Source organism: Fundulus heteroclitus, chromosome 13 (assembly GCF_011125445.2).
Source record: "Fundulus heteroclitus isolate FHET01 chromosome 13, MU-UCD_Fhet_4.1, whole genome shotgun sequence".
Lineage (NCBI taxonomy): Eukaryota > Metazoa > Chordata > Actinopteri > Cyprinodontiformes > Fundulidae > Fundulus > Fundulus heteroclitus.
In genome coordinates this window covers 38308717-38332477 of record NC_046373.1, presented here as the reverse complement: position 1 = coordinate 38332477, position 23761 = coordinate 38308717, and the positions used below count along the sequence as shown (strand labels likewise).

Below are 23761 nucleotides of genomic sequence, written 5' to 3'. Positions count from 1 at the left end.
CTTTCTGTGTCTCTGCTCTGTCTTCTCTAACATAGAAAGTACTCCTGGGTCAATGTGAGCTTCTGTGCTTTCTGTGTCTCTGCTCTGTCTTCTCTAACATAGAAAGTACTCCTGGGTCAATGTGAGCTTCTGAGCTTTCTGTGTCTCTGCTCTGTCTTCTCTAACATAGAAAGTACTCCTGGGTCAATGTGAGCTTCTGAGCTTTCTGTGTCTCTGCTCTGTCTTCTCTAACATAGAAAGTACTCCTGGGTCAATGTGAGCTTCTGAGCTTTCTGTGTCTCTGCTCTGTCTTCTCTAAGCCCCAGTGGGTGGAGGCAGATGAGCGTTCACACTGAGCCTGGTTCTGGTTCTGCTGGAGGTTCTCCTCCCTGTTAAAGGGGAGTTTTCCTCTCCACTGTCGCTTCATGCATGCTCAGTATGAGGGATTGCTGCAAAGCCATCAACAATGCAGACGACTGTCCACTGTGGCTCTACGCTCTTTCAGGAGGAGTGAATGCTGCTTGGAGAGACTTGATGCAACCTGCTGGGTTTCCTTAGAGAGGAAACTTTCTCACCAACCTGGAGGATCTGATGGAAGCTGACTTTAGAAAGAACCTTGAGATGATAGGATGTTAATTGGAGCTATAGAAATAAAACTGAATTGAATTATTTTAACCATGTAACTTTTTGGGTGTCTAGTTGTTGCTGCCATTTGACCAGGACTCTGTTGAAAAAGAGTATTTTTTTATCTCAATGGGACTATATCCTGGTTAAATAAAGGTTAAATAAAAAGTAAAACAAACCCTTTTCTTATTATAACAGTGCAGATAATTTAATAACAGTTCTAGGACATTTTCTGAACTATTCTAATATGATATTACCCCCCCCCCCCCCCCCCTATATCTACTTTTCAGCCAATTACAGCAGCTGTTACACCATAAAGTGTCCAGCAGATGTTGTTATTCTGGGCAGAGAGAGGATGAGCAAACATGATACATATTTAAATATAGTCCTCAGCAGCATTTAGTAAACACGGGTCACTAAACCTGAAGCGTAGAAATCAGGACCCAGAACGGGTCTCCATGTTCTGAGGAATGAGTCCGGTCGTCCTGACGGTGAGGACCTAACCTCCTCATATCTGTCCAGACCCAACAGCTGCTGCTGCTTCCTGTTGTCTCAGGGTTCTGCAGAGTAAACCTTTACACACGCTTTTTTCATCTGACACAGAGGAGAAAAACATTTAAATGCTGGCAGCATAATTGTAGATCAGGCGACATGAAGGTCCAGTTTCTGTCACCTCTGAACAGGAGACCCGCCTGAAAACTCTGCAGGACTTTATTTAGAAGCTGTGGAATATCGACTTAAACCAACATTAACACCTGAGTTTGCTGCTCGTCTTAAGTCATTCTGAATTGATGAGTAAAAATAAAATAGTTTGGATCAGGGCAAATAATTATGCTGCATTTCATTTGCGACATGGAATCAAACACGATTTAACTGTTCCAGCTGAAGCGGTACCGCTCCCTACAGAACCAGTACCGTACAGAACCTAGGCTTTAATAATACAAGCTGATAGTGAGTTCTCCACACTCCAAACACTGAAGGAACATGTTCTCTAACTGCTCTGAGTTTCTGACAGGTTTATTTATCGTCATAGTAATTTCTAATTTGAATTCTGGAGATGTTCTGGTGGGAGTTTTGGGCTTTAAGCTGTGAGAACTGGACCAGGAACTGACCCATTCAGAGAGGAGTCTAAAAAACATGTAGAAGTTCTGATTTCATGTGTTGAATAGTTTTAGTAATGTCTTAATACGTCATCATTTTTAATAAAGGAACAGCCAATCAGAGCTGCTGTAGCGTCTCCCTGCCGCCAGGTGGCGCGGAGCGGAAGTCAGGTGGATGTTTATTATTCTGCCGTAAATTAGGCCTTTAAACCACCGTTTAACCGGTTCCGTGTGTAACAGAACCGGGCCTTGGACGGATCCCGTCTAGAGAAAGTCTGGAACTGCAGTTCTTCTCTTCATTTGATACAATTCCTGAGCCGCTGCGGACTTTTATGTTGAAAATCCTCCCAGCGGAAGTTGTGTTTTACGGCGCTGATCCTTCATCAGCTGGACGGATCCGCTCTGACCCACTTCGCCGTACAGAGGGACGGAACCAGCGACCAGACGGTACCGAACCCAGAGAGGCCTGCTTCTCCGCCCAGAACACATCCGGACCGGCACCGAGCTCCGGTCCAGTCCCGGTTCTTGGAGAGATGAGCGCAGCTGTTAGCGCGAAGGAGCCTCAGCGCGGCTGATCCCGGATTACGCAGGTAAACCGCACCGAACCTGCGGTACCGGGGCGGTACCGGGGCGTCAGCGAACCTGCTGCAGCCCGCTGCCCGCACACCAGAACCGGTCCGTGGACCGGTTCCTCTGGCAGCTCCACGCGTCCTGCTGTGACCTCTGACTGCTGTTTACACGCATGTCAGATCCACGGCGCAGGACCGTCCATCTTGGCTGAATTCCTCCGGTTTCCCATCGTGGACCTGACTGCGCGGTAGTCAGACCCAGGCTCGGTTCTGATCCGGACTCGGAGGTCCTGCGTGTTTCTGGCGGGTTGTCAGTGGAACCGGACCCACGGCCACGGTGTTTCTGACCTGGACTCCTGCAGGCATGGAAACACGCAGCGGGTCTGTGGAGGGGCCCCTCCTGCAGGACAGACCTCCACAGGGGCCCCATGTTGGTCCCTGCGTGGATCCCCGCGTGGGTCCCCGAGTGTGGCTCCGTGGAGCCCCTGTGGAGACGTGGGGCCCTCAGGGCTCCGTGGGGCTCCGTGGATCCCCGCGTGGGGCTCCGTGGTGCCTGTTGCTCTGAGCTGCAGAACCTCGTCAGGTTCTCTGAGGATGCTGCAGCCTGCGGAGCATTTTAGGAACGGAAGACTTTCTTTATTCTCTGTTTTTTTCTGCTTTTATCATTTTATTTCCTTTCACTGACTTATAAATGTAGTAAATAATGTGAATAATGTAGTAAATAAGGCGTTAAACGTGTGAAAGTTGTTCTGATCCCCAGAATAATCGGACCTCTCTGCAGGTCTGCGGCACCTTTGCAGTTTCAAGTCGCCTCAGACGTTCTTACAGCGACTCCCTCGTTTCTTCTGAGCGCCTCAGGCTGAGGTCCAAACCAGGGAACAGAACCGGGCCTGCAGGCTGAGGTCCAAAGCGGGGAACAGAACCGGGCCTGCGGTCCAAACCGGGGAACAGAACCGGGCCTGCAGGCAGGCTGAGGTCCAAAGCGGGGAACAGAACCGGGCCTGCAGGCTGCGGTCCAAACCAGGGAACAGAACCGGGCCTGCAGGCAGGCTGAGGCCTCGGGTTTGATCAGAACTCTGTTCTTTCAGATGTTCCTCGTTAGAAACGGTCAGTTAACGATCCTCCTTCTCTGGGCGCCATCCTGTTGCTTTGGGCCCAAAGTCGTCACTGAGCACGCTCAGAACCCCTGGACCGGTCCTGGTTCAGTTCTGGTTGAGCTGAACGGGTTCTTGCATTCACAAACGGTTCCTAACGGATTCAGTCTGATTCCATTTGAACCAACGGTTCTTTTTCTCCGGTGCTGGTCGGTTTTCTGCTGCACTATTTAATCCTGACGGGGGAAGGTCCAAAACCCTTCTGGACCGGTTCTGGTTCTGCTCCCAGCAGGCTCAGTGATTCTTCCCCCACAGCTCCTGGCTGGGAGCTGCTTCTCTTGGATTTTAATTTGGATGAAAGCTTCGGGTTCCTGCTGACTCACGAAGCTTCGGTTCTCTAACAGAACCAGATGAGCAGAACCTGCAGAGGTGGAACCGGAGCAAACGGGAAGGAGGAACCATTTACATGTGTGAAGATAAGAGGCAGCGAACGCACTGATGGCGCTGGTCCTGCAGGCGGAAACGAACAGAACCAAGAGAACGGGCCGAGGGAACCGGACTGGAAGTCGACTCAAAGCAGAACGTTTTTTTATTTTGCTGAACGATCCTAAAAGGCCTGAAGATCCAGATTAATGAGAGGCAGCTGTTTGCAGCCTGGATGGACCTGCGGCCCGGTGCCGGTGCCGGATGGACCTGCGGCCCGGCCCGGTGCCGGATGGACCTGCGGCCCAGATGGATCTGGACCTGCGGCCCGGCCCGGTGCCGGATGGACCTGCGGCCCGGTGCCGGTGCCGGACAGACCCGCTCACTGCTCTCCCTGATCAGCAGCACAGAGGTCAGTGGTTCAATCAGTCGGAGGTTCTCCTCTCATGAGAAGAACCGTCCCTGGAGGAGGTCCGGACTGACCCGACCCGACCCATCCAGTTCTGACCGGACAAATCCACCCAGTCCCGTATTTCCAGTGCCTCCATGCAGGAAGTCGGTCCAGTGGGTCGACCTCCAGGTTCTGCTGGGTTCCTGCATAGGGAGTCCGTGTTTTAGTCGCAGCTTCTGACAGGATCTAAGACGGCCAGAACCGCTGTTCTGCACAGAACCGCCTGAGAAGCCCAATATCTGAGCCGGCACCCGCCAAGGTGACCCAGATCAGTAAAGTCCGGTTCAGTCGGGTTCTGGTCTGGCTCATCTGGACCTTAAACGGACCCAGCAGCTGGAGTTTCTGCGGCGTGGAGGAATGCGGTCGGACAGGAACTGATCAGTCGGGCTCGGCATGTTTGGCCGGTTCTGGGATCCAGACGGCGCCGCTGGCAGCAGGAAGTTCACAGGATGAGAGGAAGTTAAGTCAGCACTCAGGCTGGAGTCCGGGCTTTGACTAGGCCACAGAAACGCCTTGATCCGGTTCTTTTTCAGCCCTTCTGTTGTGGCTGCTGTGTTTGGTACCGTTGTTGGAGACACCAGGAGCAGAACACCTGCTACAGCGCCACCATGTGGCCGAGCGAGGCGGTTCTGTCTGGTCAGGGAGGGGAGGACAGAACCGAGACGTCTCCACGTGTCCCAGCAGGTGGACCTTCTCAGGTGTGCTGACGTCTCTGGACCTTCACTGGTTCTGGAGCTGAGCTCACCGCCACTCTATGGTGGCCTTGAAGGGCCAAACCCAGTCCAGGATGAAACCAGGACCCATGTGACCCAGCTGAGCTGTGATTGGCTGATCTGGTACTGGTTCTGGTTCTGGTTCTGCTGAAGCTGAAGTGCTGGTTTCTCCTCTGCAGCGAGCCGTTGGAGCCTGGTGAGGCGGCCATGTTGGATTTCTTCGTCAGGGTTCTGGTGTTGACTCGTCTTCACCCTTCGCCTCACTGCAGCTCCCTGCCAACCTAACTCCTCCTCCTCTCTTCCCCGGACCGGAACCAGAACCAGGTGAGCAGCTACTCAGAATCTTAAAAATTCAAGTTTTTTAATTAAATTTCTATTTTTTATAGTTATACTTTTCTCATTTCTTCGATTTTATTTTTTTTTTTTATTTTTTTTTTTTACGATTTTGTTGTATTGTGTAATTTTCTGAATGTTTTACTTTGATCTTTCTATGCTCTGATTATTTTCTTGTCAAAATGTCTTTTTTGTATTAATTTTCTTTATTTCCAGTTGAGTTTTTTTAACGTTATAGTTGAATAAATCAGATTTTAAGTGATGAGTGTTTGTTGTTTTAGGGGCGGTTCTGTGTGTTTCTGGCTGTGGTGCCGTCAGGGTCCAGGTCCGTTCGTCGTTCTACAATCGACCCGGTTCTGTGGTTCTGGACATGCAGCTAACGGTCTCCGTTCCTCCTGCAGGTCCTGGTACCTCGTGGAAAATGTCCTATGCACATCCAGACCTGCTCACCTGGAGCCCAGCTCACCTGCTGCGCTTGCTGCTGGCGCACCTGTGGCTGCTGGCTCCGCCCACAGGTAAAAACTCCTCCTCATCAAACCTGAAGGCTGCGCCCTGCAGCTGCCTCCACCAGAGGTTCTGCTCAGTCTGACCTCAGACAGAACCAGGCTTCCTGGTTCTGCCGGACTTCCTGAAAGCTCAACCTGCAGCTGCCCAACAGAACCGAGGAGTTCTGGGTCGGTGCCGGGTTCTTTTAGTCCCGGTCCGTAGGCGAGGGGTCCAGGGAGCGTCCGGTCTGAAGGCCTAAACGTGCAGCAGAACCACGTCGTCTGCAGAACCCTAAGCTGAGGTTCCAGAACCAGAGCTGACCCGTTTCCTCTCTGTCCCTCTTCCCGCTGCAGGCGTGTCAGCGGACCTGTGCCGGGTCTCCGGCGGCGTGCTCGGCGTCCACTGGAGCAGCACCCTGAGCCTGGGCTGGACCCCGCTGGCGTCCGGCAGAGGCGGCGCCACCTGCTGGGAGTGGTGCTGCCTGGAGCCGCGCTGCGGCGCCGTGTGGAGCATCGGGGGGCGCTGCGTGCTCCTCGGCTGCTCCAGGGAGGACGGCTGCATCATCTCCTCTCTGCCTCCGCCTCACGAGGAGTCGCTGGGCCTCCTGCAGCTGCTCTCCAAGGTACGGCGGCGTTCTCTCCCCGCGGCGCTCGCTGTCCATCTGTGGAAGAAACGTCTCTGATCAGTTTTCTCCATGCTTGTCCTGAAGGGCCCGGTCACAGCGAGGCGCAGGAAGCCTCGGCACGCTCTACAGGAACGCAGCCACAGGAAGCACCTCGCCCACACGGTAACGCTGCCACCAGGAGGCTGAAGGCTGCAGGAAGCAGCGTCAGCATCCTTCAGCCGGCGCAGCAGAAAGTTCTGTTCAAAGACGCCGGTCCGACTGGGTCTGAACTCTCCCCGTCTGTCGTCTGCAGGAAAGCTCGTCACAGAAAACGCCTCCTGCAGCTCCTGCAGCTCCCACGGCCCCCAGCGTCATCACGCTCCTGCAGACAGCCCGGCAGAACCTCAGCCGGTCCAATGGCAGCGCAGACGGCCTTCCTGCTTTGTCCCTGCAGAACGCCACCGTCGACGCCGCGCCGTCTTCCAATGAGAGCGCTCCCACTCCGCCAGGTGAGTGACCGCGGTGGGATCAGCGGCGCCGCCGTGACGAACCGGGTCGTGGACCTGGAGCTCGCTGCAGCGGCTCAGATGTTGTTTTCCCAGAGTTGATGTTGGCAGCTGGAACGTGCTGAGCTTCTGCAAACAGGAATAACTGGTCTTATCAGTTCCTCTGGGCCTGTGCAAATATCTGAGCCGAGCTTCCAGAGCTTAAGGCAACAGCTTCAAGATCCGTCAGTTTACAGCCGGGTCGGTGGAACCGGCCCGCATGAACCTAAAAGTTCAGCTCAGGTCAATGTGTCTGCAGACGGAGAGAGTCTCAGTCTCTGCTGCTCAGCAGGTTTGGAACGGACAATCTTTTAAATTCTTTAAGGCCGGTGGTTGGATCCAACATGGCCGCTCCTGGCATCTTCAACAGGAAGCTGTGATGTTTATTTTAAAAGGCACAGCTGTAAGAGTGCGTCTAACATCAACGCTGCAGCTCTGAACCAGACGGATTAAAATGGTGTTTTCATGTTTTCATCTGGAACGTTAGGCTTTAAAGACGTTTAGAAAAGGTTTCATGACCAAAACAGCAGCTTTCCTGGACGTCGCCATAATCCTCACCTGCTTTAATGTTTTTATTCTGAAATCTCAAATTCAGCGTTTACTGGTTCACTCGGTTTTATCCCAAGTTCCTAGTTCCCAGCTCCTAGTTGCTAGCTCCTAGTTCCCAGTTCCCAGCTCCTAGTTCTGAGGTAAATGGAATGCAGCATAAGAACCAGCAGGAAGTTGAGGGTTTCTGTGCAGAACCAGCTCCGCTCAGGTTTCATTATTTGGCGCTTTCCCTTCCTCATGATTGATGGAGTCTCATGATGAAACATGTGACCTAGCCAACTTCATTTCTAAGCACTTTTAAAACACAAAGGTTGACACCAAACAGACATCAAATTAAGCCTTAAAACAGAAAAAAAGATGCATAAAGGACGTTATAAAGCATAATGTGATGCATAAATAAATGGACCAAAACAGCAGGTCATGTTTATGAATGATGTAAAAAGCATTAAAAATCTGACGCCAGATCCATAATTCAAAGTTAACATAAATTAGTCACATTAACATAAATGTTGGAGGAGCACAACGGCAGACACTTCCCATACAAGCAGGGAGCTCACGCATTAATTATAGAAGTAAATAACATTTGGGGTTTTCAGAGTAGCTGTACAGGATTTTTTTTTTTGTCTGAATGGGTTTAAATTTTCTGATGGTAAATTTCATTCCAAATATACTTCCATGCTGTATTATTTATACATCAAAACCTTTTACATGCCCAGTCTTCACTTTGATCCATTTTCCTGTTTTTCTTTAATCACTGTTTAAGGATTTTTTCATGTTTTTCTCCAGAATGTTCAGCTTTGTGTGGTGGTGGTTCTGACCCAGTAAAATACTCAGAACATTTTGCATTTAAACAGTTTCTACATTCAGATGTAGATGTTTCTGTCTCCCGCTGCTAGGACTTCCTGTTCTCTGTCCAATCAGAGCCCAGAATGCAGAGACACGCCCACTCTCATCCACTGCCTGTAGATTTCACCTCTGGGTGGTTCTGGGGGGACTGGACCTGAAGGTTCTGTTTAACCTACCAGAACCTCTACAGGAACACCTGCAGAGCCATTTAGGTGGTTCTGGTTCTGGAATAGATCCGCTAGGACAGGAACGGGTTGATGCTGCCCTGCATGGATGGATGGGAGGGAAAAGCAAACGGTGACTCGGCGGTTTCTGGGCTTCTGACTCAGCAGCTTCTTCTTAACTAATCCAACATGGCCGCCTCCACAGACCGGCGTTAATCTCAGCTATCCTGTGATCTCTGAGCAGGATTCAGCATTTCTAGAAGCTGCAGGGACAAACAGGAAGAGGTTTCCACCTTCAAAATAAAAGTCTTAGTGTGAGGTGTTGGATCAGGATCTGCATTCCTTCTGGGCTGAAACGAGGAAATGCTGCAGGGTCGCCTGCTTCCTGGAGCTTTAATAAAACTCTGCGGGACATGATGGCCGCCAGCTGGAGGATGCTCCTGCTCCATCAGCCCTGGACTGGAGCTCTGTTTGCCTCAAACATTTAACAGTTGTTGGTTCTGGGCTCAGATTGGTCAGAACCTCCTCAGAATAACAGAATCTGATGAGTTAACATTGGTGAGGTTCTGGATCTTTGTGCTGACGGTGACTCTGGGTTTCTTCCTAGCAGCCAGGGAGCTGGTGGTGTCGGCCGGAGAGAGCGTGGAGGTGACGCTGCCTCGCAGCGAGGTGGAGCTCAACGCCTACGTGGTCCCGCCTCCCCCCCCAGGTAACGCTCAACACCTGCAAGCTCAGCAATGAACGTGGAGCTGCAGGCCGCCTGCTTCATACCTGCCGTGGTTCTGATGGTTTGGACCCAACCTTTGTTCTCTGCAGGAACCAACTATGCATTTAACTGGCGCCTGAAAACTCATCCCAAAGATTACAGCGGAGAGATGGAGGGCAAGAAAGGCAAGACGCTGAAGCTCAGCAAGGTGCGCAGCTGGGTTCTACCTGGTTCTGTTCTACCTGGTTCTGTTCTACCTGGTTCTGTCTCACCTGGTTCTGTTTCACCTGGTTCTGTCTCACCTCCTGGTTCTGTTCTACCTGGTTCTGTTTCACCTGGTTCTGTTTCACCTGGTTCTGTCTCCCCTCCTGGTTCTGTCTCCCCTCCTGGTTCTGTCTCACCTCCTGGTTCTGTCTCACCTCCTGGTTCTGTTTCACCTCCTGGTTCTGTCTCTCCTGGTTCAGTTTCACCTCCTGGTTCTGTTTCACCTGGTTCTGTCTCCCCTGGTTCTGTCTCACCTCCTGGTTCTGTCTCACCACCTGGTTCTGTTCTACCTGGTTCTGTTTCACCTGGTTCTGTTTCACCTGGTTCTGTCTCACCACCTGGTTCTGTCTCACCACCTGGTTCTGTCTGTCCTGGTTCTGTCTCACCTCCTGGTTCTGTCTCCCCTCCTGGTTCTGTCTCCCCTCCTGGTTCAGTTTCACTTCCTGGTTCTGTCTCTCCTCCTGGTTCTGTCTCACTTCCTGGTTCTGTCTCACTTCCTGGTTCTGTCTCTCCTCCTGGTTCTGTCTCACCACCTGGTTCTGTTCTACCTGGTTCTGTTTCACCTGGTTCTGTTTCACCTGGTTCTGTCTCACCACCTGGTTCTGTCTCACCACCTGGTTCTGTCTGTCCTGGTTCTGTCTCACCTCCTGGTTCTGTCTCCCCTCCTGGTTCTGTCTCCCCTCCTGGTTCAGTTTCACTTCCTGGTTCTGTCTCTCCTCCTGGTTCTGTCTCTCCTCCTGGTTCTGTCTCACTTCCTGGTTCTGTCTCACTTCCTGGTTCTGTCTCTCCTCCTGGTTCTGTCTCACCACCTGGTTCTGTCTGTCCTGGTTCTGTCTCACCTCCTGGTTCTGTCTCCCCTCCTGGTTCAGTTTCACTTCCTGGTTCTGTCTCACTTCCTGGTTCTGTCTCTCCTCCTGGTTCTGTCTCACCACCTGGTTCTGTCTCACCTCCTGGTTCTGTCTCCAGCTGACGGTGGGCTTGTATGAGTTCGAGGTGACGGTGGACGGGGACGGAGCGCTTGGACGTGGTTTTGTCAACGTCACCGTCAGACCAGGTGAGATAGATATATAGATATAGGTAGATAGATATATAGATATAGGTAGGTAGATATATAGATATAGGTAGGTAGATATATAGATAGATAGATAGATAGGTAGATATATAGATATAGGTAGGTAGATATATAGATATAGGTAGGTAGGTAGATATATAGATAGATAGATAGATAGGTGGATATATAGAGATAGATAGGTAGATATATAGATATAGGTAGGTAGATATATAGATATACTTCTAATGATAATAAAGCAACAATATTAATGGTAGTAAAGCTGAATAAGAATGAAGAACCATGGTTTCATCACTATTATTTACTAACACTATTTTACAGTGGCGTATTTAGGCTGTTTTTAGGAGTGGCCTTTGAAGGTAGAGACACCACCAGCGCCTTAAAGAGATCCGAGAACAGAATAAAAGTTGAGATGTCTCACTCAAGGACACTGTTTTGATGCCAATGAGTGACATAAAATATAACATCATTACGAGGGTAATTTGGTACACATAAAAAGTAAGAGATTATTTAACCTGTTGATGTGGTCGCAAAATAAATGTAATATAGGCCTTTACATATCTTAAAGTTTAATGTGCTGTTCTTTAATAGTCGTACTAGTATATACCAATAGTATATTGATATGTTCTCATTTAAATGATGAAATGGACAACCACCCATGTAACAATTCAGTCTCGGTGTCACCAAACTTACTTAAAGTACAGGATTGTGTCCTCCATGCTGCTTATGTATTAAGATTTACTGCACATTTAAACATTGATAACTCACTATTGTTAGGGAAATAATTAGTTGTCTGAGAGGATGTAGGTAAGGAGAAGCTGTTATCTACACTTTAGAAATAAGATGTAAGAAATGTGTTTAGAATGCTAAGATAAATTACATGAAATGGGCTAAAGAGAGTAACTACAGCCCAGTTGTACATTTGTTGTTTGAATTTAATATTTGAAATGCTTTTAGTATCAGTTACATTTCTACTTCCAGTGCAGATTAAATACAATTAATGTATTTGCAGTCCCTTGCATGTATAATTTTGCTGTATGTTATTTTGCAGAGTATCTTAGATAAAAAAAAATGAGGGTGGGGTTTATTTCTGTGCATTTCTATATCTTCAAAAGAAAATACAGGATAAATCTAGACAACAGACATATTGTGACTATATTTGGTTTAATAGGCACATATTTACAGTCTGTCTCTGTTGCTGGTAGTTCAAATGGAAAAAAGTCCCAATTCGACATTCATCAGATCCTGTGATGCTTTAAATGTTAACAAACAGCATCTAGTGTGTGTCGTGGTTATAAAATTAGTAAAAATGTAGCAAGAAATACTGCTTTTCTATTTAGACAGACGAAACGCACCTGATGCTCAAGTCAAGCATCAAAAAATAGGAGCATGCATATTGCGTAGGACATATATATATATATTGGGGGTTGCATTTTTTTGGGCTTGTTTCTGAAAGTGAAATTGCTTATTTGGGCTCTAAAATAAGTGACGCTGCTGCACTACAGACACTCAGTATGACCAGCTGAAATATTCCTCCGCCTCATAACGCGCTGCAGCTCATCCTGACGTAGGAGTGAAGGCAGGAAGAGCAACTCTGCACGTATTTCCTGCAGTTTACGGTGAAATAACTGATAACTGCTGAAAGTAGATTACGTGGTGCAGATCACCATTTTTATTTTTGACTTTTTTTTTTACACGCTGATAACATTGCAGAAACCATCCCATAAACTATACTGTATTGCTTATTAATTTGTTGTCTTTTTTTGTCTGTAAAATGAGTATTAATATGTAAATAGTTAATACCGTCTATCTTTGTTTAAGAAGCAAGAAAAATGTTTCGGGAATAAATTCTTATTTGTTTCCACACTGTGTAAACATCCGGGCGTTATGATGTGAGTGATTTAGCCATTATTGGCCAGAGGTTAACATTTTATGGTACCAGGATGATTTCATTCCAATTCTGTAAAAGTGCTTGGTTCTGGTTCTGCCAGGTTCTGGTTCTGCCAGGTTCTTTGTTCTGCAGCGACTTAACGGCTCATTTTCCACCCGACAGAACCGCGTGTGAACAAGCCTCCGGTGGCCGTGGTTGACCCCAAGTTCCAGGAAATCTCTCTGCCGACCAGCTCCACGGTGATCGACGGCAGCCGTGAGTTCTGTCCACACACACAAACACGGCGCCGCTGACCCGGTCCGTTCTGACCCGGTCTATTCCTCTGACCCGGTCCGTCCCTCTGACCCGGTCCGTCCGTTCTGACCCGGTCCGTTCTGACCCGGTCTATTCCTCTGACCCGGTCCGTTCTGACCCGGTCCGTCCGTTCTGACCCGGTCCGGTCTGACCCGGTCCGTTCTGACCCGGTCCGTTCCTCTGACCCGGTCCGTTTTGACCTGGTCCGTTCTGACCCGGTTTGTTCTGACCCGGTCCGTTCCTCTGACCCGGTCCGTCCGTTCTGACCCGGTCCGTTTTGACCCGGTCCGTTCTGACCCGGTCTGTTCTGACCCGGTCCGTTCTGACCCGGTCCGTTCTGACCCGGTCCGTCCCTCTGACCCAGTCCGTTCTGACCCGGTCCGTTCTGACCCTGTCCGTTCTGACCCGGTCTGTTTCTCTGACCCGGTCTGTTTCTCTGACCCGGTTTGTTCTGACCCGGTTCGTTCTGACCCGGTCCGTTTCTCTGACCCGGTCCGTTCCTCTGTGCAGAGAGCACCGATGATGACAAGGTGGTGGCCTGGCACTGGGAGGAGGTCAAAGTGCCGCTGAGCGATGACAAGCTCTCTGCCGACACGCCCGTCCTCACCCTCACCAACCTGGTTCCAGGAAACTACACCTTCAGGTACGGGCGGTGCTGGCTCAGTGGGAGCCTGCAGGGGGCGCCACAGAGCAGAGGGTTCTGCAGGAACCTCACCTTTAAGGTGCTGGCTCAGTGGGAGCCTGCAGGGGGCGCCACAGAGCAGAAGGTTCTGCAGGAACCTTTAAGATCTCCGTTTCCTCTGCAGTCTGACGGTGACGGACTCTGACGGCGCCACCAACTCCACCCAGGCCACGCTCTGTGTGAACAAAGCCACCGACTACCGGCCCGTGGCCAACGCCGGCCCAAACCAGGTCAGAACCTTCCCCGTCGACCCGTCCGTTCCGGACCGCAGCCGGTACCGACCGAGCCGCTGTCCCGCTCCCTGCAGGTGCTGCAGCTGCCGCGGAACGCCATCACGCTGTACGGCAACCAGAGCACCGACGACCACGGCAGCCTGTCCTACGAGTGGTCGCTGAGCCCCGAGAGCAAGGACAAGGTGGTGGAGATGCAGGTGAGCCCCGGCGCAGGTCCCGGTACCGGTACCGGTCCTGGTGTCGGTCGGTTCCGCCTCACGGTGTGGTGTCGTTGTCCAGGGCGTCCGCACGCCGACGCTGCAGCTGTCGGCCATGCAGGAGGGAGACTACACCTTCCAGCTGACGGTGACCGACTCGGCGGGGCAGCAGGACACGTCGCAGGTCACCGTCATCGTGCAGCCAGGTCAGAACCGCCTGGGCCCGGTTCACCGCCGGAACCGGACCTGCGTTAGGATGGTCCGGTTCCAGCCGGGTCGCCGTCCTGATGGTCCGCTTGTAGAGCAGAACCCACTCCAGCCAAAGTATTCACACCCGCAGTTCTTTGGCTCGGTTAGAACCAGAGATCCTCCTCCCATTCGGGTCAGACCGGACCAGAACTCTGTAGAACTTCCTCAGTCTGCAGGTCCAGCTGCAGCTTCTCCACCAGCACTGATGGAGAACATCAGTTGGAGTTGGGTCTGGACTTTGACTAGGCCATTCTCTGGGGTGTGAATACTTTTGCTGGGAACCGTGAGTTCTGCTGCACACGGATCCAAACGGCGCCGACACCAGAACAGGCACGTTCTGCCGTAACGGTTCAGGTTGTGACGGGTTCTTTCCCCCCCCCCCCGCAGAGAACAACAAGCCGCCCACAGCAGACGCCGGGCCGGAGAAGGAGCTGACGCTGCCGGTGGACAGAACCACGCTGGACGGCAGCAAGAGCAGCGACGACCAGAAGATCGCCGCCTACCGCTGGACCCAGACCAGGTGAGCCGCCCCGCCCTCACGCTGCACACCTGCGCCACACTCTGAGAAACCTCCGGTTCTGGAGCTTTCCTACTCTCTGGCCCCCCCAGCGGTCCCGGTGGCGTGAAGATCGAGAACGCCGACGGGGTCGTCGCCACGGTGACGGGCCTCCAGGTCGGCGCCTACCGGTTCAAGCTGACGGTGACGGACGACCGGCAGCTGGAGAGCAGCGACACGGTGACCGTCATCGTCAGGGAAGGTGAGCGAGCGCCACGCGGGCCCTGGCCTCCAGGGCGGCGCCACCGAGCCAACCGTGTGAAAAATGTGAGGGTTGATCTTAGAGGCTTTAACCGTCTAATAAAGTAAGAAGATGTTTTCCTCTCCTGCATTAGAAGAGCGTCCAGCTGGAGGTGATCCATAAACTTTATTTATTGTCCTTCAGCTGCACGTTCACAATGTTTGTTTGTGCCAAATTTCATCGCGAGGCTGCGAGTTCAAACAGGAGACACATTATAACTGTCAGTATCTGTCAAGAATGTAGCAGCAAACCAGTGTGCTAATATTACACACTGTTTAAGTTATTTAATGATTAATAAATAACTCTGTCTGCTAGGTAATATCAACCCAATCAGCTGATTTCAGGACAATAGTTTAAAGGAATGATTCGATCTCTGGCGTTCTTTTAACAGCTAAACCTGCACATATGTAGAATAAAGGAGTGACAACTTCTCTTCAAGTTCAAGAATTTATTAACAGAAATAAAATGAACATCCAGAGAACATCACTATAGAATTAATGCTATATTTCAATCAACAAACTCTCCCTTCTAGGCTAGTGAAACTTAACTAAAACTACTAAGCAAAATGAAGATAAAAAGAAGCTAAGGAACTATTTACACACAAAAGAAACAAAAGACAAACTAAAATGGTTGATCATCATCAGAATGATTCAGTGAATCCTGATTCTCTGCAGATCTGAGTTAAAGAACCAAAGTTCATCTTAAAGAAAGTGAATTGAGGTTTAATTAGCTTAACTAATTTAGAACAACATCTGGTGTTCCAACCCATTCACAAAGCAAATCCTGAGTTAAAAGAAACATTATTATTATATTTTTCTGCCAAACCTGTTGGTGCCGCTGGGCATCCTAGGGAGAGCATCGGTTCTTTCAGCATCGGGCAGCATGCGGCTCTGCGCTAGCCGGAACGTGGCGGTGGGAGCAGACCCGGGTCGTAGTCGAGTTCCCGGCATCCAGGAGATCTCAGCCCAGATTTTGCTCTCAGCTTGGGAGAATGGGTTCTGTGCTGGGTTCTGTGCTGGAGTCTGTGCTGGAGTCCGTTTCCTGCAACAGCTGAGGAAGCAAAACATGCTGGTTGGGCATAGATGGGTTCTTTACTTCGGCGTCTCTCAGAAGTTAGACGGTGAACTTCTGATCACCTGTGGTTCTGGAGCCACTCCTAGTGACCAGAAACCGAGCCGAGCTTTTTATTCTGGCCCAGAGCTCAGGAGAAGTGGAAGCTGCAGGCTTCATATCAGCTTCAGGAGTCTCTGGTCTTTGGACTCCCCGGTCCAACAGCGCCACGGCCGCCCGGGATCGGACTCCGTGGGCCGAGACCCGATCCTTCAGACCAGAGATCCGCATTATTTCGTCCAATAGACAGAATGATAATTAGATGAGAACTTTGGGTCATTGGTACCGGGCTGCACAGGCTCTCTGAAACCGGGCCACCAGCAGAACCTGCTGCTTCTGGTGCCGCCTCTAGCGTTGACTGTCTCCCCCCCCCAGAAACGGACCAGCCGCCCGTGGCCCGGGTTCTGTCCAGCCCGCCGGTCTCGCTGCCCGTCAGGACGGCCGCCCTGGACGGGTCGCGCTCCTCCGACGACAAAGGAGCTCTGACGTTCCTGTGGAGCCGAGACGACAGCAGCCCAGCAGCCGGGGTGAGACGGGGGGGCTGTCCTCACCTCTGAGGACAGAACCATGGGGGGGGGGGGCTGTCCTCACCTCTGAGGACAGAACCATGGGCTCCTGCTGCCAGGACGGTAGAACCAGACCCGGGTTCTGCAGCAGCTCTGATGGTTCTGGTTGTGTTTCAGGACGTGCTGAACAACTCTGACCACCAGGCGGTGCTGTTCCTGGGGAACCTGGTGGAGGGGAAGTACAGCTTCACCCTGAAGGTCACCGACAGCAAAGGACAGAGCCACGCCGACAGCGGCACCGTGGAGGTGCAGCCAGGTAGCTGAGGCTCACCTGCACACCTGCACACCCCCGTCCACAGCTCACCTGTCCTCTGTGTCCCATCAGACAGGTGGGAGCGTGAGCTGGTGGAGCTGGTGCTGGAGGTGGCCGTTTCCCAGGTGTCCCAGCGTCAGCGGGACCTGCTGGTCCGTCAGGTGGGCGTCCTGCTCGGCGTCTTCGACAGTGACATCATCATCAGAGACATCAGTGCGTTCAATGAGCACAGGTGAGCCGCGCCCAGGTGCTCCCATCGTAAGCTTCATCTCCAGCGCCGACTCACGGGTTACCCTCCTCTTCCTCAGCACCCGGCTGGTCTTCCTCGTGCTGGGCGGTCCAGGGCGCCCCCCGCTGTCCGGCCGCAGCGTCACGCTGAGCCTCCGCAGCAAACTGCGCAAACAGAAGAACGAGTTCCTGATCTTCAAAGTGCGCCGCGTCGACACCGTCAGTGAGTAATAATTAATAATATAATAATTGTCAACACCGTCAGTGAGTAATAATAATAATAATAATAATAATAATTATTATTATTATTATTATTATTATTATTATTATTATTATTTTATTATTATTATTATTGTCAACACCGTCAGTGAATAATAATAATAATGTTGACACCGTCAGTGAGTAGTAATAATATTATTATTATTATTATTAATATTATTATTATTATTATTAATTATCGTCGATACTGTCAGAATAATAATAAAAATAATAATATTATTATTATTATTATTATTATTATTATTATTATGATTATTGTGAACACTGTCAGTGAATAATAATAATAATGTTGACACCGTCAGTGAGTAATAATAATAATAATATTATTATTATTATTATTATTATTATTATTATTATTATTATTATTATTATTGTTATTATTATTAAATTGTTGTTGACACTGTCAGCAGGAAGCCTGAGCTAACCTGGCGCTCTTCGTCACAAAGACGAGTTTCGTTCGTTTAGACCAGAAGCAGAAAAGCTGTTGACGCTTTCAGGAAGGGACGAAGAGTGAAGGACCGGGTAAACTGTAATGTTCCTGCTGATGCTCTTCCTCACCTCCCTCCTCTTCCTCAGTTTGCCAGCTGAACTGCTCCGGCCACGGAGACTGTGACGCCTTCACCCGCAGGTGTGTGTGCCACCCGTTCTGGATGGAGAACCTGATCAGAGCTCAGCTGGGGGACGGAGAGAGCAACTGTGGTGAGATGATGATGATGAAGAGGAGGAGGAGGATGATGAGGAGGGGGAGGAGGATGATGATGGTGATGATTGATGATGGTCTTGATGGTGAGGAGGATGAAGGTGATAGTGGTGAGGATGAGGAATATGATGATGACAGTGGTGATGATGAAGATGGTGGTGATGGTGATGATGAAGATGGTGGTGATGAAGATGGTGGTGATGGTGATGATGGTGGTCATGGTGATGATGAAGATGGTGGTGGTGGTGATGATGAAGATGGTGGTGGTGGTGATGATGAAGATGGTGGTGATGATGGTGGTCATGGTGATGATGAAGATGGTGGTGGTGGTGATGATGAAGATGGTGGTGATGGTGATGATGAAGATGGTGGTGATGATGAAGATGGTGGTGATGGTGATGATGAAGATGGTGGTGATGCTGTGTTTTGTGCCTCCAGAGTGGAGCGTGCTCTACGTCACCATCGCCTCCTTCATGATCGTCTCCGCCGTGGCGACGCTGGTCTGGTTGATGGTCTGCTGCTGCAACAGGTGAGTTCACCTCTGCGTTGGTTTGTCCTGCGTGCTGATTGGCCGCCGGCTGATGACGGCTCATGTTTGTGTTTCCTGGAAGACGGCGGAGCAAAGCTCGGCGAGGAAAGAGTCGATACAAGATGCTGGAAGGAGAGGAGCAGGACGTCCTGGAGCTCCAGCAGCCGAGAACCAGTAAGAGCAGCAGACACTGTGGTTCTGATGAGCCCAGCTGTGGTTCTGGTGAGCCCAGCGGTGGTTCTGATGAGCCCAGCTGTGGTTCTGATGAGCCCATCGGTGGTTCTGGTCAGCCAGCAGTGGTTCTGGTCAGCCCAGCTGTGGTTCTGATGAGCCCATCGGTGGTTCTGGTCAGCCAGCAGTGGTTCTGGTCAGCCCATCGGTGGTTCTGATGAGCCCAGCTGTGGTTCTGGTGAGCCCAGCTGTGGTTCTGATGATCCCAGCTGTGGTTCTGATGAGCCCAGCTGTGGTTCTGATGAGCCCGGCAGTGGTTCTGGTGAGCCCATCTGTGGTTCTGATGAGCCCAGAGGTGGTTCTGATTGGCTGAGACTGAAGGACTTCAGCAACTGCCCATCAACCTGGCCAGGGTCAAAGGTGAAACCCTCTGAGCTCCAGCATCATGGTGCTGCAATGGCCTAGTCAAAGTCCAGACTGGTTACAGTTGGAGCGAAATCTGCCGTGTTTTTCGTCCTTTCTGGACCTTTAACCCATAGAACCCGGGTTCCCTCAGTTCCTGTGAACTACCCATAGAACATGGATCCAGGCAGACGGAGAGCAGAACCGTTTTACCTGCAGGTTGCTCCATGAGGCTTTATGACCTCCTGCTCTTTAAATTCTGGAGGCTGTAAACAGAATCTGGACAGATCAACCTGGTTGATGCTTGAAACGGCGCTGAAGGTCCAGTTGGACCTCCAGCTGACCCGTTCTCTGGTTTAACGACCAGAACCACACAGACCGTTCCCAACGCCCAGCTCTGATTGGCTGATCAGGTCCCTGGGACCATTCCCTCCCTGGAAACGGGTCCTGAGGGAAATCAGTTCTGAGACCAACAGAACCAGAACCAACCTGAGGACTGGTACCTCTGGAGGTTTGGCTTTGATTAAAGCTTTTTTTTTCATCCAGTTTCTGTAGAACGTTCTCCTAAAGAGTTTTGGTTTAGTCTTTGTCCTCCTCGGCTGTCTGTCCAGCATCACCTGGTTCTGAGCCCGGTTCTGAACCCAAAGTTCAGAACCACCAAACATTTTTCACCTAAAACAGCTGATATTCAGGAAGTGTGTCTCCCTGCAGCGGCAGAGCCTTCCATCTCCCTCTGCTAGCAGATAGCAGCCGTTTATGCTTAATAAATAAATCTTAGTCCTAAAAATAAACCCAGTCCTGAGAAAAAAGGAAAAAAATAAAATAAAAAATAAACCCAGTCCTGAGAAAAGAAATAAAATAAAAAATAAAATAATAAAATAAAAAATAAACCCAGTCCTGAGAAAAGGTTAAAAAAATAAATAATAAAATAAAAAAATAAACCCAGTCCTGAGAAAAAATGAAAAAAATAAAATAATGAAATAAAATAAAATAATAAACCCAGTCCTGAGAAAAAATGAAAAAAATAAAATAATGAAATAAAATAAAATAATAAACCCAGTCCTGAGAAAAGAGAAAAAATAAAAAAATTTAAAAAATAAACCCAGTCCTGAGAAAAGGTAAAAAAAAATAATAATAAAATAAAAAATAAACCCAGTCCTGAGAAAAAAGGAAAAAAATCAAATAAAAAATAAAATAAAAAAATAAACCCAGTCCTGAGAAAGAGAAAAAATAAATAAATAAATAAACCCAGTCCTGAGAAAAGATAAAAAAATAAAATAAAATAAATAAATAAACCCAGTCCTGAGAAAAGAGAAAAAAAATAAAATAAAAAATAAACCCAGTCCTGAGAAAAGAAAAAAATAAAATAGAAAATAAACCGAGTCCTAATCTGCTGACCGGACAGAATGTGTTTCTTTAAACGTGTGATGAAGAGCAGCATTGATCCTTGGTGATCTCATTACTGATTTCCTCACATTAACGTAGCTTAGCGTCTTCAGACCTGATGAGAAGTTCTGATCTGATCCCAGAACCTTTTCCTCCCCCCCAGCCCGTCTGAAGCCGGTTCCCGGGCCCACGTCCTCGGCTCTCATGCACTCGGACTCTGACCTGGACAGCGATGAGGGCCAGGAGCGAGGACACCTGCTGCGGCCCCAGAACGGCTCCCTGAAGAACGGCCAGGGGCCCCCCCGGGGCAAGAAGCCCCGAGAGGAGCTGCTATAGGGCCCGCCGGGCGGCGCCGGTCCGGACGGTACCGCCGCTCCCGCTCTGAGCCGGAACCAGCAGAACCGAGCTGCCTCTGTGATGGAGGACCACTGGCTCCACACTGTGAGGATGTTTCCTGCTTTACTTCCTGCTGCAGCCGCCGGGCCCCCATCCCCCCCCCCCCGTCCTCTTCCACTGCCGCGTCTGACGGCGCCACCAAACCACCCGACCCGGTCCAGAGGTGCCTGCATGACCGGCGCCGGCCCGAGCCGGAGATTCTGCTGCATGTCTGTGTTTTTCTGTTACGGACCCACTGGATTGGTTCTGACACTGGAGGGCCTCTGCTTAACGAGGCTCGTTAACGAGGCTGCTTAACGAGGCTCGTTAACGAGGCTGCTTAACGAGGCTCGTTAAGCTGCTGCTGATGCACTTTGAGCTCTTGTTTCGTCACTGGAGTCGCTTTACTGGGAGAACCCAGCCAAGTCCAGGAAACGCTGTTCTGGTTCCACCCGGGTCCAAATCAAAGCTGTTCGCTGCGCACAGGAAGATCACTCATGATGGAAAAAGGTTTTTATTTGTGAGCAGCTGGAAGTCTGTCTCCTTTTTAGTTTTGCTTTTATTCTATTAAAAACTTTTATTTTGCTGACAGTGAAACATCATGAAGGGATTTTAACCCAGCTTCAGTTTAATCAGTCTTCCTGCATCAGATTATCTGGACCATGAGGCTTTTCCGGACGCTTTAATCTGTTTCCTTGTTTATTTGGTTCCAGCAGACTTTCCTCGCTGCGCTGCGTTGGTTCTAGTTTGGCCCAGAAAGCTTTCAGAATCTAAGTAGATTTGTTCTTTCCTGCATTTAAAGATGTGAAAACTGACCGTTGTTTCAAAGTGAATGACTGTGAGGAAACGTTGGAGCTTCATGTGAGGAATGTTTGCTGCTCTGATCAGCGAGCAGCGACATGACGCGGCTGCAGGGCGCCTGGAGGAGCAGCCTGAGCACGCCGCCGCTGCATGCAGGACCACTGAGTCCATCTTCTCTGCTCTACAGCCATGATTCAGTTCCTCCTGACGCCACTTCTGCTTTTAACGCTTTCTTCAGACTTGGTGGGTTTAGTCGGCCATTTTGTGCCTGAAGGTGACGCCGTGCACCAAGCTGCCAGCTCTGAGGAAAGGCGTTACAGCAGCAGGCGGGCGGAGCTGCGATGTTTATTCATCTGTCTGCAGCTGTTACCCTCAGGACCTCAGCTCTGCAGGCTTCACTGTGAAGAACAGGGAGAACCTGCTGAATGATTGTATTTCTACTCCTGTTTAATGAAGGATCGTCGTCCTTTCTGTGTTCGGTCAGACCTGATGAAACTGGATCGTCTCTACATCAAAATAAAATGTTTTACTGTAAACCCTGGACTCTGAGTCCTCTCTGCTGTTCATCACCCTGTAGGTGGCGCTGCAGCGCTCAGGTGGAAACGCTGCTTAGAGAGCGGTTCTGGCACTGAGCTATATAATACACTGGAGTGCTGATTTTGCCGAAAATCTGAAGTCACTGGCCGCCATCTTGCTCCTCCCTACTCTCCCAGAATCCCATAGGATTTGGTTGCAACAACAAGCAGTTTTCTGGCTGAGTGAAAACTTTTCACAGGTAATTCTACAGTCAGTGGATGTACTAACACTATCAACTACTAGGAAATTAGGTGCTGAAATATTTTACATGTTATTCATATTAAATATATAAATATGTCTATATATGTGTTTATGTATACATGTGTGTATATATATATATATATATAAGTATACACATATGTAAATATATGTTTTTGTATATTATTTATATATTTAAAAATGTTAAATACATATATTTAAATTAATAAAATGCAAAATATTTCAGCACATGACTTTCTCAGTACTTGATATTTTTAGAACATAACATAAAAGTATATGGCATTTGACATTTTAAAAGTCTTAAGCCCCCTCTGAACATGAGAAAATCCTTGTTATTCGATGCTGTAGCGCACATATTCCCTAGTTACTGGGGGGAAATAGGGAGTACCAATATGGCGGCTGGTGGCTTCAAAGCGACTCGTTCAAACAGCGGCTATTAGCACTCCAGTGTATAATATAGCTCAGTGGGTTCTGTTAGCAGCAGGGCGGCCAGGTAGGACGGGTCCAGGGAGACACGCAGGTAACGTCTTAAAACGAGGTCAGCACAATAAATCTCAGCGCAGCATCAGGTGCCATTTTAATCATATTAACTGCTTCGATTGTGCTAAATATGCTGGTCATATATTAGAATATCATGAAAACGCTGGTTTAGGTTCAGTAAGTCCATTGAAAAAAAAAATTAAACTTGTTTATTATAACTCATTACACATATTTTGCATCTTTTTTAGTTTTGATGATTATAACTGATGACTAATAAAAACTTAATATCTCAAAAAATTAGAATATTGTGAAAAGGTCCAACCAGCTAATTAACACCTGTAAAGTCCTTTAAATGGTCAGTCTAGTTCTGTAGGTGACGCCATCATGGGGAAGACTGCTGATTGGACAGTTGTCCTAAAGACGAGCTTTGACACCTGGACAAGGAGCTTCCAGACGTCTGCAGGACCGGGTTGAGCTGCAGCATTGCTGCTCAGGAACCAGAGCCAGAATCGTCTCTCCTGGCTGAAGAAAGGAGCGGATGCTGCTGAGTGGTCCAGTTCTGTCCTCTGATGGAATAAATTATCATTTCTATGGAAATCCAGGCACCAGAGTCTGGAGGGTGAGAGGCACAGAATCCACGCTGAGGTCCAGAGGAAAGATTCCAGTCACAGGTGGTTCAGGTGTCACCTGGTGTTGGTCCACTGGGTTTTCTGAGGTCAACGCATTCATGCTCCCTGCTGCTGACCAACTTTATGGAGATCCAGATTTCATTTTCCAGCAGGACTTGGTACCTGCACACAGCGCCAATGCTACCAATACCTGGT

General features: G+C 49.5%; 1 protein-coding gene across 3 annotated transcripts; it reads left to right on the top strand.

The window, feature by feature from the left end:
• Positions 1–1876: 1876 nt before the first annotated feature.
• Positions 1877–22198, top strand: kiaa0319l (KIAA0319-like ortholog). Of its 3 annotated transcripts, none has more exons than XM_036145690.1 (25): positions 1877–2293; positions 5133–5277; positions 5568–5611; positions 5688–5801; positions 6126–6394; positions 6482–6559; positions 6690–6885; positions 9088–9189; positions 9297–9394; positions 10417–10504; positions 12573–12665; positions 13215–13347; positions 13511–13616; positions 13694–13816; positions 13899–14022; positions 14453–14585; positions 14675–14823; positions 16348–16499; positions 16656–16794; positions 16864–17023; positions 17100–17242; positions 17875–17997; positions 18437–18527; positions 18610–18701; positions 20650–22198. In XM_036145690.1, exons 4-25 carry the CDS (start codon positions 5708–5710, stop codon positions 20820–20822), a joined length of 2859 nt encoding a protein of 952 aa, XP_036001583.1. In that variant the 5' UTR covers positions 1877–2293; positions 5133–5277; positions 5568–5611; positions 5688–5707; the 3' UTR covers positions 20823–22198. The 3 variants fall into 3 exon arrangements, with proteins under 3 accessions (XP_036001583.1, XP_036001584.1, XP_036001585.1); XM_036145692.1 differs by having other exon boundaries at positions 1878–2293; positions 9091–9189; XM_036145691.1 differs by lacking the exon at positions 5568–5611.
• Positions 22199–23761: the final 1563 nt, after the last annotated feature.

What these genes read in the sequence shown, in the direction of transcription:
- kiaa0319l (XM_036145691.1), top strand. Translation starts at nt 5,708, where the DNA reads ATGTCCTATGCACATCCAGACCTGCTCACCTGGAGCCCAGCTCACCTG. An exon ending in CCAACGCCGGCCCAAACCAG is followed by an intron (nt 13,617 to 13,693) that starts GTCAGAACCTTC and finishes CGCTCCCTGCAG; the next exon opens with GTGCTGCAGCTGCCGCGGAA. An exon ending in GACCGTCATCGTCAGGGAAG is followed by an intron (nt 14,824 to 16,347) that starts GTGAGCGAGCGC and finishes TCCCCCCCCCAG; the next exon opens with AAACGGACCAGCCGCCCGTG.